Source organism: Nerophis ophidion, linkage group LG11, assembly GCF_033978795.1.
Source record: "Nerophis ophidion isolate RoL-2023_Sa linkage group LG11, RoL_Noph_v1.0, whole genome shotgun sequence".
NCBI lineage: Eukaryota > Metazoa > Chordata > Actinopteri > Syngnathiformes > Syngnathidae > Nerophis > Nerophis ophidion.
This window is the reverse complement of record NC_084621.1, coordinates 45,976,297-45,989,396: the sequence shown is the minus strand read 5'-3', so window position 1 is coordinate 45,989,396 and position 13,100 is coordinate 45,976,297. Positions and strand designations below refer to the sequence as shown.

The 13,100-nt window shown below is 51.5% G+C and overlaps 1 protein-coding gene across 1 annotated transcript in view; it reads left to right on the top strand.

Annotated features, from left to right (window-relative positions):
• Positions 1-12,499, top strand: part of sntb1 (syntrophin, basic 1) — a 144,492-nt gene extending 131,993 nt beyond the window's left edge. Inside the window, exon 8 of the mRNA XM_061916150.1 lies at positions 1,991-12,499. Coding sequence (XP_061772134.1) covers positions 1,991-2,083 — 93 coding nt within the window. The 3' untranslated portion in view covers positions 2,084-12,499. The remainder of the gene's footprint in view (positions 1-1,990) is intronic.
• The last annotated feature ends 601 nt before the right edge of the window (positions 12,500-13,100 follow it).

Below are 13,100 nucleotides of genomic sequence, written 5' to 3'. Positions count from 1 at the left end.
ACCATTGATTTTAATTATTTAATAGTTTTGAGTAATCACAGTGAAAAGTTAAATAAAATCCTAATAAATATATTTGAGATCCAAAAGGTTCCCCACTCATAAAGTGATACATTTTTTATTAGTTTTTTTTTTTTTTAACTTTTAACACTTAAATTTCAAGATCAACTTCCGATATAACTGTCTATTTTAAGTTTTAACTATTATTTTGTTTGTTTTATCCTCTTTTGTCAAAACTTTGATGTTTTTATATGGCAACCACACAATATATCCAATATTGTTTCCACATAAAACATTTTAAAGTGATAATTTTTAAGTAATCATTCATTATAACATAGATTTGTTTGTCTTTTTTTTTTTGAGCAATGGAAAAAATAAAAAATAAAGACAAAAAAAAACTGCCTTTGTTTCAACATTGCCACTTTTCCTCATTAGATTTCACCTCATTCCACTTTTTTTATATGTTTATTTTTTATTTTTGCAATACTATCAATTTTGCAATTTTTGAATGTGTGGCGGGCCGGTAAACGATTAGCTGCGGGCCGCAAATGGCCCCAGGGCCACACTTTGGACACCCCTGGATTAAGCAAAGAAATCAAACAATGTACTAAAATGATCCAATTCAGACAACTTTTCAAACTTACAGTGTTTACAAAGTACTAAGAAGAAGAACCATGATAAACATACTGAAGTTATTGATAATCTTATTTATCTCACCATATGAAGTATAACTTACTTCACTGATTCTTTTTTTAGTTATTTTATTTTATGTTTTAATTTTTTTACTCATGGAGTATATTTCGAATACATTTAGAACAGGAAGTGAATACAAGTGTTAGCAACTGTAAAGGAAAAGGCGTAGGATTAAATAAGCTCTGCTTCTTCCTACTCCTTTTCGAACATGTTGAAAAGAAAAAAACTGGAAATTGTTATGTATCATCTTGTATGCATGCATGTTCGAAATAAACTCAAAAAACATAAAGATCTCTATTGCCGGCCAAATTGATAAAATTTATATCGTCTATATCAGCGGTTCTCAAATGGGGGTACTTGAAGGTATCCCAAGGGGTACGTGAGATTTTTTTTAAATATTCTAAAAATAGCAACAATTCAAAAATCCTTTATAAATATATTTATTGAATAATACTTTAACAAAATATGAGTGTAAATTCATAAACTGTGAAAAGAAATACAACAATGCAATATTCAGTGTTGACAGCTAGATTTTTTATGGACATGTTCCATAAATATTGATGTTAAAGATTTCTTTTTTTGTGAAGAAGGGTTTAGAATTAAGTTGATGAATCCAGATGGATCTCTATTACAATCCCCAAAGAGGGCACTTTAAGTTGATGATTACTTGTATGTGTAGAAATCTTTATTTATAATTGAATCACTTGTTTCTTTTTCAACAAGTTTTTAGTTATTTTTATATATTTTTTTCCAAATATTTCAAGAAAGACCACTACGAATAAGCAATATTTTGCACTGTTATACAATTTAATGAATCAGAAACTGATGACGTAGTGCTGTATTTTACTTCTTTATCTCTTTTTTTCAACCAAAAATGCTTTGCTCTGATTAGGGGGTACTTGAATTAAAAAAATGTTAACAGGGGGTACATCACTGAAAAAAAGTTGAGAACCACTGTTGTATATCATGCAACCCTAAGCTTTACTGTAGGATAGCAGTTGTAATTGCAAATGTTTTTTTGGAAGCGGTAGTTTACAGGTTTAAGCTTCCTTCCAGGCCTCAGGAAAGGAAATGAGTCATTGCTCCAGTGAAATCCCCCATTGTGATGTCAGGCAAAGAAAAAGGTTGTCCAAACAGATGTCATGTTTAAATCCATGTCGCAACAGGATATTTGCTTCGTCTGTCATTTTTATTTTACAGAGTATCTGGATGCTTGTTTTCCCTTCTACTAATGTACTGCTGGATTGAACGAGCGTCTGTCCAGTATTTGTCATTCACTGTATTTATTCTTCTTCCCCAGCAACTGGACCTGCACTCATGTCCAAAGCCAATCGTCTTCATCCTCCACTCCTTCCTCTCAGCTAAGATCTCCCGACTGGGCTTAGTGGCCTGACTGCAACCCCAAACAAATGGGCTGAGTGGCCTGACTGCAACCCCAAACGACTGGGCTTAGTGGCCTGACTGCAACCCCAAACGACTGGGCTTAGTGGCCTGACTGCAACCCCAAACGACTGGGATTAGTGGCCTGACTGCAACCCCAAACGACTGGGCTAAGTGGCCGGACTACAACCCCAAACGACTGGGCTTAGTGGCCTGACTGCAACCCCAAACGACTGGGCTTTGTGGCCTGACTGCAACCCCAAACGACTGGGCTTAGTGGCCTGACTGCAACCCCAAACGACTGGGCTTAGTGGCCTGACTGCAACCCCAAACGACTGGGCTTAGTGGCCTGACTGCAACCCCGAACGACTGGGCTTAGTGGCCTGACTGCAACCCCAAACGACTGGGCTTAGTGGCCTGACTGCAACCCCAAACAAATGGGCTTAGTGGCCTGACTGCAACCCCAAACGACTGGGCTTAGTGGCCTGACTGCAACCCCAAACAAATGGGCTTAGTGGCCTGTCTGTAACCCCAAACGACTGGGCTTAGTGGCCTGTCTATAAACCAAACGACTGGGCTTAGTGGCCTGACTGCAACCCCAAACGACTGGGATTAGTGGCCTGACTGCAACCCCAAACGACTAGGCTAAGTGGCCGGACTACAACCCCAAACGACTGGGCTTAGTGGCCTGACTGCAACCCCAAACGACTGGGCTTTGTGGCCTGACTGCAACCCCAAACGACTGGGCTTAGTGGCCTGACTGCAACCCCAAACGACTGGGCTAAGTGGCCGGACTACAACCCCAAACGACTGGGCTTAGTGGCCTGACTGCAACCCCAAACGACTGGGCTTAGTGGCCTGACTGCAACCCCGAACGACTGGGCTTAGTGGCCTGACTGCAACCCCAAACGACTGGGCTTAGTGGCCTGACTGCAACCCCAAACAAATGGGCTTAGTGGCCTGACTGCAACCCCAAACGACTGGGCTTAGTGGCCTGACTGCAACCCCAAACAAATGGGCTGAGTGGCCTGTCTGTAACCCCAAACGACTGGGCTTAGTGGCCTGTCTATAAACCAAACGACTGGGCTTAGTGGCCTGACTGCAACCCCAAACGACTGGGCTTAGTGGCCTGACTGCAACCCCAAACGACTGGGCTAAGTGGCCTGACTGCAACCCCAAACGACTGGCCTTAGTGGCCTGACTGCAACCCCAAACGACTGGGCTTAGTGGCCTGACTGCAACCCCAAACAAATGGGCTTAGTGGCTTGACTGCAACCCCAAACGACTGGGCTTAGTGGCTTGACTGCAACCCCAAACAAATGGGCTTAGTGGCCTGACTGCAACCCCAAACGACTGGGCTTAGTGGCCTGTCTGTAACCCCAAACGACTGGGCTTAGTGGCCTGTCTATAACCCCAAACGACTGGGCTTAGTGGCCTGACTGCAACCCCAAACAAATGGGCTTAGTGGCTTGACTGCAACCCCAAACGACTGGGCTTAGTGGCCTGACTGCAACCCCAAACAAATGGGCTTAGTGGCCTGACTGCAACCCCAAACAAATGGGCTTAGTGGCCTGTCTGTAACCCCAAACGACTGGGCTTAGTGGCCTGTCTATAACCCCAAACGACTGGGCTTAGTGGCCTGACTGCAACCTCAAACGACTGGGCTTAGTGGCCTGACTGCAACCCCAAACAAATGGGCTTAGTGGCTTGACTGCAACCCCAAACGACTGGGCTTAGTGGCCTGTCTGTAACCCCAAACGACTGGGCTTAGTGGCCTGACTGCAACCCCAAACGACTGGGCTTAGTGGCCTGACTGCAACCCCAAACGACTGGGCTAAGTGGCCGGACTACAACCCCAAACGACTGGGCTTAGTGGCCTGACTGCAACCCCAAACGACTGGGCTTTGTGGCCTGACTGCAACCCCAAACGACTGGGCTTAGTGGCCTGACTGCAACCCCAAACGACTGGGCTTAGTGGCCTGACTGCAACCCCAAACGACTGGGCTTAGTGGCCTGACTGCAACCCCAAACGACTGGGCTTAGTGACCTGACTGCAACCCCAAACGACTGGGCTTAGTGGCCTGACTGCAACCCCAAACAAATGGGCTTAGTGGCCTGACTGCAACCCCAAACGACTGGGCTTAGTGGCCTGACTGCAACCCCAAACAAATGGGCTTAGTGGCCTGTCTGTAACCCCAAACGACTGGGCTTAGTGGCCTGTCTATAACCCAAACGACTGGGCTTAGTGGCCTTTCTGTAACCCCAAACGACTGGGCTTAGTGGCCTGTCTATAACCCCAAACGACTGGGCTTAGTGGCCTGACTGCAACCCCAAACAAATGGGCTTAGTGGCTTGACTGCAACCCCAAACGACTGGGCTTAGTGGCCTGACTGCAACCCCAAACAAATGGGCTTAGTGGCCTGACTGCAACCTCAAACGACTGGGCTTAGTGGCCTGACTGCAACCCCAAACAAATGGGCTTAGTGGCCTGTCTGTAACCCCAAACGACTGGGCTTAGTGGCCTGTCTGTAACCCCAAATGACTGGGCTTAGTGGCCTGACTGCAACCCCAAACGACTGGGCTTAGTGGCCTGACTGCAACCCCAAACGACTGGGCTAAGTGGCCTGACTGCAACCCCAAACGACTGGCCTTAGTGGCCTGACTGCAACCCCAAACGACTGGGCTTAGTGGCCTGACTGCAACCCCAAACGACTGGGCTTAGTGGCCTGACTGCAACCCCAAACAAATGGGCTTAGTGGCCTGACTGCAACCCCAAACGACTGGGCTTAGTGGCCTGACTGCAACCCCAAACGACTGGGCTTTGTGGCCTGACTGCAACCCCAAACAAATGGGCTTAGTGGCCTGTCTGTAACCCCAAACGACTGGGCTTAGTGGCCTGTCTATAACCCCAAACGACTGGGCTTAGTGGCCTGTCTGTAACCCCAAACGACTGGGCTTAGTGGCCTGACTGCAACCCCAAACGACTGGGCTTAGTGGCCTGACTGCAACCCCAAACGACTGGGCTAAGTGGCCGGACTACAACCCCAAACGACTGGGCTTAGTGGCCTGACTGCAACCCCAAACGACTGGGCTTTGTGGCCTGACTGCAACCCCAAACGACTGGGCTTAGTGGCCTGACTGCAACCCCAAACGACTGGGCTTAGTGGCCTGACTGCAACCCCAAACGACTGGGCTTAGTGGCCTGACTGCAACCCCAAACGACTGGGCTTAGTGGCCTGACTGCAACCCCAAACGACTGGGCTTAGTGGCCTGACTGCAACCCCAAACAAATGGGCTTAGTGGCCTGACTGCAACCCCAAACGACTGGGCTTAGTGGCCTGACTGCAACCCCAAACAAATGGGCTTAGTGGCCTGTCTGTAACCCCAAACGACTGGGCTTAGTGGCCTGTCTATAACCCAAACGACTGGGCTTAGTGGCCTGACTGCAACCCCAAACGACTGGGCTTAGTGGCCTGACTGCAACCCCAAACGACTGGGCTAAGTGGCCTGACTGCAACCCCAAACGACTGGCCTTAGTGGCCTGACTGCAACCCCAAACGACTGGGCTTAGTGGCCTGACTGCAACCCCAAACAAATGGGCTTAGTGGCTTGACTGCAACCCCAAACGACTGGGCTTAGTGGCTTGACTGCAACCCCAAACAAATGGGCTTAGTGGCCTGACTGCAACCCCAAACGACTGGGCTTAGTGGCCTGTCTGTAACCCCAAACGACTGGGCTTAGTGGCCTGTCTATAACCCCAAACGACTGGGCTTAGGGGCCTGACTGCAACCCCAAAAAAATGGGCTTAGTGGCTTGACTGCAACCCCAAACGACTGGGCTTAGTGGCCTGACTGCAACCCCAAACAAATGGGCTTAGTGGCCTGACTGCAACCCCAAACAAATGGGCTTAGTGGCCTGTCTGTAACCCCAAACGACTGGGCTTAGTGGCCTGTCTGTAACCCCAAACGACTGGGCTTAGTGGCCTGACTGCAACCTCAAACGACTGGGCTTAGTGGCCTGACTGCAACCCCAAACAAATGGGCTTAGTGGCTTGACTGCAACCCCAAACGACTGGGCTTAGTGGCCTGACTGCAACCCCAAACAACTGGGCTTAGTGGCCTGACTGCAACCCCAAACGACTGGCCTTAGTGGCCTGTCTGCAACCCCAAACGACTGGGCTTAGTGGCCTGACTGGAACCCCAAACGACTGGGTTTAGTGGCTTGACTGCAACCCCAAACAAATGGGCTTAGTGGCCTGACTGCAACCCCAAACAAATGGGCTTAGTGGCCTGACTGCAACCCCAAACAAATGGGCTTAGTGGCCTGACTGCAACCCCAAACGACTGGGCTTAGTGGTCTGACTGCAACCCCAAACGACTGGGCTAAGTGGCCTGACTGCAACCCCAAACGACTGGCCTTAGTGGCCTGACTGCAACCCCAAACGACTGGGCTTAGTGGCCTGACTGCAACCCCAAACAAATGGGCTTAGTGGCCTGACTGCAACCCCAAACGACTGGGCTTAGTGGCCTGTCTGTAACCCCAAACGACTGGGCTTAGTGGCCTGACTGCAACCCCAAACGACTGGGCTAAGTGGCCTGACTGCAACCCCAAACGACTGGCCTTAGTGGCCTGACTGCAACCCCAAACGACTGGCCTTAGTGGCCTGACTGCAACCCCAAACGACTGGGCTTAGTGGCCTGACTGGAACCCCAAACGACTGGGCTTAGTGGCCTGTCTGCAACCCCAAACGACTGGGCTTAGTGGCCTGACTGCAACCCGAAACGACTGGGCTAAGTGGCCTGACTGCAACCCCAAACGACTGGGCTTAGTGGCCTGACTGCAACCCCAAATGACTGGACTTAGTGGCCTGACTGCAACCCCAAACGACTGGGCTTAGTGGCCTGACTGCAACCCCAAACAGATGGGCTTAGTGGCCTGACGGCAACCCCAAACGACTGGGCTTAGTGGCCTGTCTGTAACCCCAAACGACTGGGCTTAGTGGCCTGTCTGTAACCCCAAATGACTGGGCTTAGTGGCCTGACTGCAACCCCAAACGACTGGGCTTAGTGGCCTGACTGCAACCCCAAACGACTGGGCTAAGTGGCCTGACTGCAACCCCAAACGACTGGCCTTAGTGGCCTGACTGCAACCCCAAACGACTGGGCTTAGTGGCCTGACTGCAACCCCAAACGACTGGGCTAAGTGGCCTGACTGCAACCCCAAACGACTGGCCTTAGTGGCCTGACTGCAACCCCAAACGACTGGCCTTAGTGGCCTGACTGCAACCCCAAACGACTGGGCTTAGTGGCCTGACTGCAACCCCAAACGACTGGGCTTAGTGGCCTGTCTGCAACCCCAAACGACTGGGCTTAGTGGCCTGACTGCAACCCCAAACGACTGGGCTAAGTGGCCTGACTGCAACCCCAAACGACTGGACTTAGTGGCCTGACTGCAACCCCAAACGACTGGGCTTAGTGGCCTGACTGCAACCCCAAACGACTGGGCTTAGTCGCCTGTCTGCAACCCCAAACGACTGGGCTTAGTGGCCTGACTGCAACCCCAAACGACTGGGCTTAGTGGCCCGACTGCAACCCCAAACGACTGGGCTTAGTGGCCCGACTGCAACCCCAAACGACTGGGCTTTGTGGCCCGACATCAACCCCAAACAACTGGGCTTAGTGGCCCGACTGCAACCCCAAACGACTGGCCTTAGTGGCCCGACTGCAACCCCAAACGACTGGGCTTAGTGGCCTGACTGCAACCCCAAACGACTGGGCTTAGTGGCCTGTCTGCAACCCCAAACGACTGGGCTTAGTGGCCTGACTGCAACCCCAAACGACTGGGCTAAGTGGCCTGACTGCAACCCCAAACGACTGGACTTAGTGGCCTGACTGCAACCCCAAACGACTGGGCTTAGTGGCCTGACTGCAACCCCAAACGACTGGGCTTAGTGGCCTGTCTGCAACCCCAAACGACTGGGCTTAGTGGCCTGACTGCAACCCCAAACGACTGGGCTTAGTGGCCTGTCTGCAACCCCAAACGACTGGGCTTAGTGGCCTGACTGCAACCCCAAACGACTGGGCTTAGTGGCCTGACTGCAACCCCAAACGACTGGGCTTAGTGGCCTGACTGCAACCCCAAACGACTGGGCTTAGTCGCCTGTCTGCAACCCCAAACGACTGGGCTTAGTGGCCCGACTGCAACCCCAAACGACTGGGCTTAGTGGCCCGACTGCAACCCCAAACGACTGGGCTTAGTGGCCCGACTGCAACCCCAAACGACTGGGCTTTGTGGCCCGACATCAACCCCAAACAACTGGGCTTAGTGGCCCGACTGCAACCCCAAACGACTGGCCTTAGTGGCCCGACTGCAACCCCAAACGACTGGGCTTAGTGGCCCGACTGCAACCCCAAACGACTGGGCTTAGTGGCCTGACTGCAACCCCAAACGACTGGGCTTAGTGGCCCGACTGCAACCCCAAACGACTGGGCTTAGTGGCCCGACTGCAACCCCAAACGACTGGGCTTTGTGGCCCGACATCAACCCCAAACAACTGGGCTTAGTGGCCCGACTGCAACCCCAAACGACTGGCCTTAGTGGCCCGACTGCAACCCCAAACGACTGGGCTTAGTGGCCTGACTGCAACCCCAAACGACTGGGCTTAGTGGCCTGTCTGCAACCCCAAACGACTGGGCTTAGTGGCCTGACTGCAACCCCAAACGACTGGGCTAAGTGGCCTGACTGCAACCCCAAACGACTGGACTTAGTGGCCTGACTGCAACCCCAAACGACTGGGCTTAGTGGCCTGACTGCAACCCCAAACGACTGGGCTTAGTGGCCTGTCTGCAACCCCAAACGACTGGGCTTAGTGGCCTGACTGCAACCCCAAACGACTGGGCTTAGTGGCCTGTCTGCAACCCCAAACGACTGGGCTTAGTGGCCTGACTGCAACCCCAAACGACTGGGCTTAGTGGCCTGACTGCAACCCCAAACGACTGGGCTTAGTGGCCTGACTGCAACCCCAAACGACTGGGCTTAGTCGCCTGTCTGCAACCCCAAACGACTGGGCTTAGTGGCCCGACTGCAACCCCAAACGACTGGGCTTAGTGGCCCGACTGCAACCCCAAACGACTGGGCTTAGTGGCCCGACTGCAACCCCAAACGACTGGGCTTTGTGGCCCGACATCAACCCCAAACAACTGGGCTTAGTGGCCCGACTGCAACCCCAAACGACTGGGCTTAGTGGCCTGACTGCAACCCCAAACGACTGGGCTTAGTGGCCTGACTGCAACCCCAAACGACTGGGCTTAGTGGCCTGTCTGCAACCCCAAACGACTGGACTTAGTGGCCTGACTGCAACCCCAAACGACTGGGCTTAGTGGCCTGACTGCAACCCCAAACGACTGGGCTTAGTGGCCTGTCTGCAACCCCAAACGACTGGGCTTAGTGGCCTGACTGCAACCCCAAACGACTGGGCTAAGTGGCCTGACTGCAACCCCAAACGACTGGACTTAGTGGCCTGACTGCAACCCCAAACGACTGGGCTTAGTGGCCTGACTGCAACCCCAAACGACTGGGCTTAGTCGCCTGTCTGCAACCCCAAACGACTGGGCTTAGTGGCCTGACTGCAACCCCAAACGACTGGGCTTAGTGGCCCGACTGCAACCCCAAACGACTGGGCTTAGTGGCCCGACTGCAACCCCAAACGACTGGGCTTTGTGGCCCGACATCAACCCCAAACAACTGGGCTTAGTGGCCCGACTGCAACCCCAAACGACTGGCCTTAGTGGCCCGACTGCAACCCCAAACGACTGGGCTTAGTGGCCTGACTGCAACCCCAAACGACTGGGCTTAGTGGCCTGTCTGCAACCCCAAACGACTGGGCTTAGTGGCCTGACTGCAACCCCAAACGACTGGGCTAAGTGGCCTGACTGCAACCCCAAACGACTGGACTTAGTGGCCTGACTGCAACCCCAAACGACTGGGCTTAGTGGCCTGACTGCAACCCCAAACGACTGGGCTTAGTGGCCTGTCTGCAACCCCAAACGACTGGGCTTAGTGGCCTGACTGCAACCCCAAACGACTGGGCTTAGTGGCCTGTCTGCAACCCCAAACGACTGGGCTTAGTGGCCTGACTGCAACCCCAAACGACTGGGCTTAGTGGCCTGACTGCAACCCCAAACGACTGGGCTTAGTGGCCTGACTGCAACCCCAAACGACTGGGCTTAGTCGCCTGTCTGCAACCCCAAACGACTGGGCTTAGTGGCCCGACTGCAACCCCAAACGACTGGGCTTAGTGGCCCGACTGCAACCCCAAACGACTGGGCTTAGTGGCCCGACTGCAACCCCAAACGACTGGGCTTTGTGGCCCGACATCAACCCCAAACAACTGGGCTTAGTGGCCCGACTGCAACCCCAAACGACTGGCCTTAGTGGCCCGACTGCAACCCCAAACGACTGGGCTTAGTGGCCCGACTGCAACCCCAAACGACTGGGCTTAGTGGCCTGACTGCAACCCCAAACGACTGGGCTTAGTGGCCCGACTGCAACCCCAAACGACTGGGCTTAGTGGCCCGACTGCAACCCCAAACGACTGGGCTTTGTGGCCCGACATCAACCCCAAACAACTGGGCTTAGTGGCCCGACTGCAACCCCAAACGACTGGCCTTAGTGGCCCGACTGCAACCCCAAACGACTGGGCTTAGTGGCCTGACTGCAACCCCAAACGACTGGGCTTAGTGGCCTGTCTGCAACCCCAAACGACTGGGCTTAGTGGCCTGACTGCAACCCCAAACGACTGGGCTAAGTGGCCTGACTGCAACCCCAAACGACTGGACTTAGTGGCCTGACTGCAACCCCAAACGACTGGGCTTAGTGGCCTGACTGCAACCCCAAACGACTGGGCTTAGTGGCCTGTCTGCAACCCCAAACGACTGGGCTTAGTGGCCTGACTGCAACCCCAAACGACTGGGCTTAGTGGCCTGTCTGCAACCCCAAACGACTGGGCTTAGTGGCCTGACTGCAACCCCAAACGACTGGGCTTAGTGGCCTGACTGCAACCCCAAACGACTGGGCTTAGTGGCCTGACTGCAACCCCAAACGACTGGGCTTAGTCGCCTGTCTGCAACCCCAAACGACTGGGCTTAGTGGCCCGACTGCAACCCCAAACGACTGGGCTTAGTGGCCCGACTGCAACCCCAAACGACTGGGCTTAGTGGCCCGACTGCAACCCCAAACGACTGGGCTTTGTGGCCCGACATCAACCCCAAACAACTGGGCTTAGTGGCCCGACTGCAACCCCAAACGACTGGCCTTAGTGGCCCGACTGCAACCCCAAACGACTGGGCTTAGTGGCCCGACTGCAACCCCAAACGACTGGGCTTAGTGGCCTGTCTGCAACCCCAAACGACTGGGCTTAGTGGCCTGACTGCAACCCCAAACGACTGGGCTAAGTGGCCTGACTGCAACCCCAAACGACTGGACTTAGTGGCCTGACTGCAACCCCAAACGACTGGGCTTAGTGGCCTGACTGCAACCCCAAACGACTGGGCTTAGTGGCCTGTCTGCAACCCCAAACGACTGGGCTTAGTGGCCTGACTGCAACCCCAAACGACTGGGCTTAGTGGCCTGTCTGCAACCCCAAACGACTGGGCTTAGTGGCCTGACTGCAACCCCAAACGACTGGGCTTAGTGGCCTGACTGCAACCCCAAACGACTGGGCTTTGTGGCCCGACTGCAACCCCAAACAACTGGGCTTAGTGGCGTCACTGCAACCCCAAACGACTGGGCTTAGTGGACTGACTGCAACCCCAAACGGATGTTGGACGTCCGCATCTGTGCAGTTCGACCCCTCTAAGTCTGAGACCCAGGCTGAATGTAGCATCTTTCTCTTCTGAAACCACCAGTCAAGATAACAACCAGATATTTGCTACAAACTGGACCATAAAGTCACGAATGTACACAACAACTAGGCATTGCTGACATTCACAACAAAGATTCACTGTAATTTCACTGATGATTCCTTTTTTTCCGTTAATTTATTCACTATCATCTTTATGAGAACACTAGAGTGTAAAAACTATTGTTAGCATCAACCACACTGGCTCTGATTATACGACAACAAAATGCAAATCCACATTAAGTAATTTCTTCAAAATCATTCGGAAACCATTTGTGCTGTTACATTACTAAGTCTATTATATTTTTGTCGCTTTAACTACTGGTATTAGCAACCTAATGACCACAAGAACACATTAGCAACTCAGAAATCTTGCATTCTGAATCTAGCTGTACAGTAATGATTAAAACAATTATATATGTTTAAGACTAAGACTATTTCACCCAGATTATAAGCACAACTGACTAATATTTGTATAGTTTTACAGTTTCTGCAATAAACCGATATGTTGCAAAGCCAAGCCAATGCTAAGGAGTTTGACCCTTTTGTAGCACTTCATTATCTATACAGGTCATACATTTCAAATAATAATTTGAAAAGTCTATAATTAAAGATTTAACTGTTTCCGATCATGAACTGTGTTTTTCACCTGGAAAAGAGACCTTACCCTTTAGCTAATTATTGTCACTACTAATAAATTATCTTTTTTGGTTACAGTGGAACCTCAAACGTCAAACAGAATCAACTTATTTGATTGTCAAACCTTAAAAAATAACTCATTCAAGACTCAAATGGTCGACCTAATGAAATATTGATTTATTGTTAGTTTGAACTTTTTTGGTCTAACAAGTTTAAAGATAATTCAACTACTGAAATAAAGTGCTTACCCCAGGGGTTTCCAAAGTGCGGCCCGGGGGCCATTTGCGGCCCGCAGCTAATTATTTAGTGGCCCGCCACACATTCTGGAAATGCTATTGCAAAAATAAGAAAATAAAAACACTAAAAAAGTAGAATGAGGTGACATCTAACGGGGAAAAGTTGCAATTTTGACACAAAGCTGCCATGCAGGCTGTTTGTTTTTCTTTTATTTTTCTTTATTTTGCTCTTATTGCCAATGCTAAAAAAAAATGTT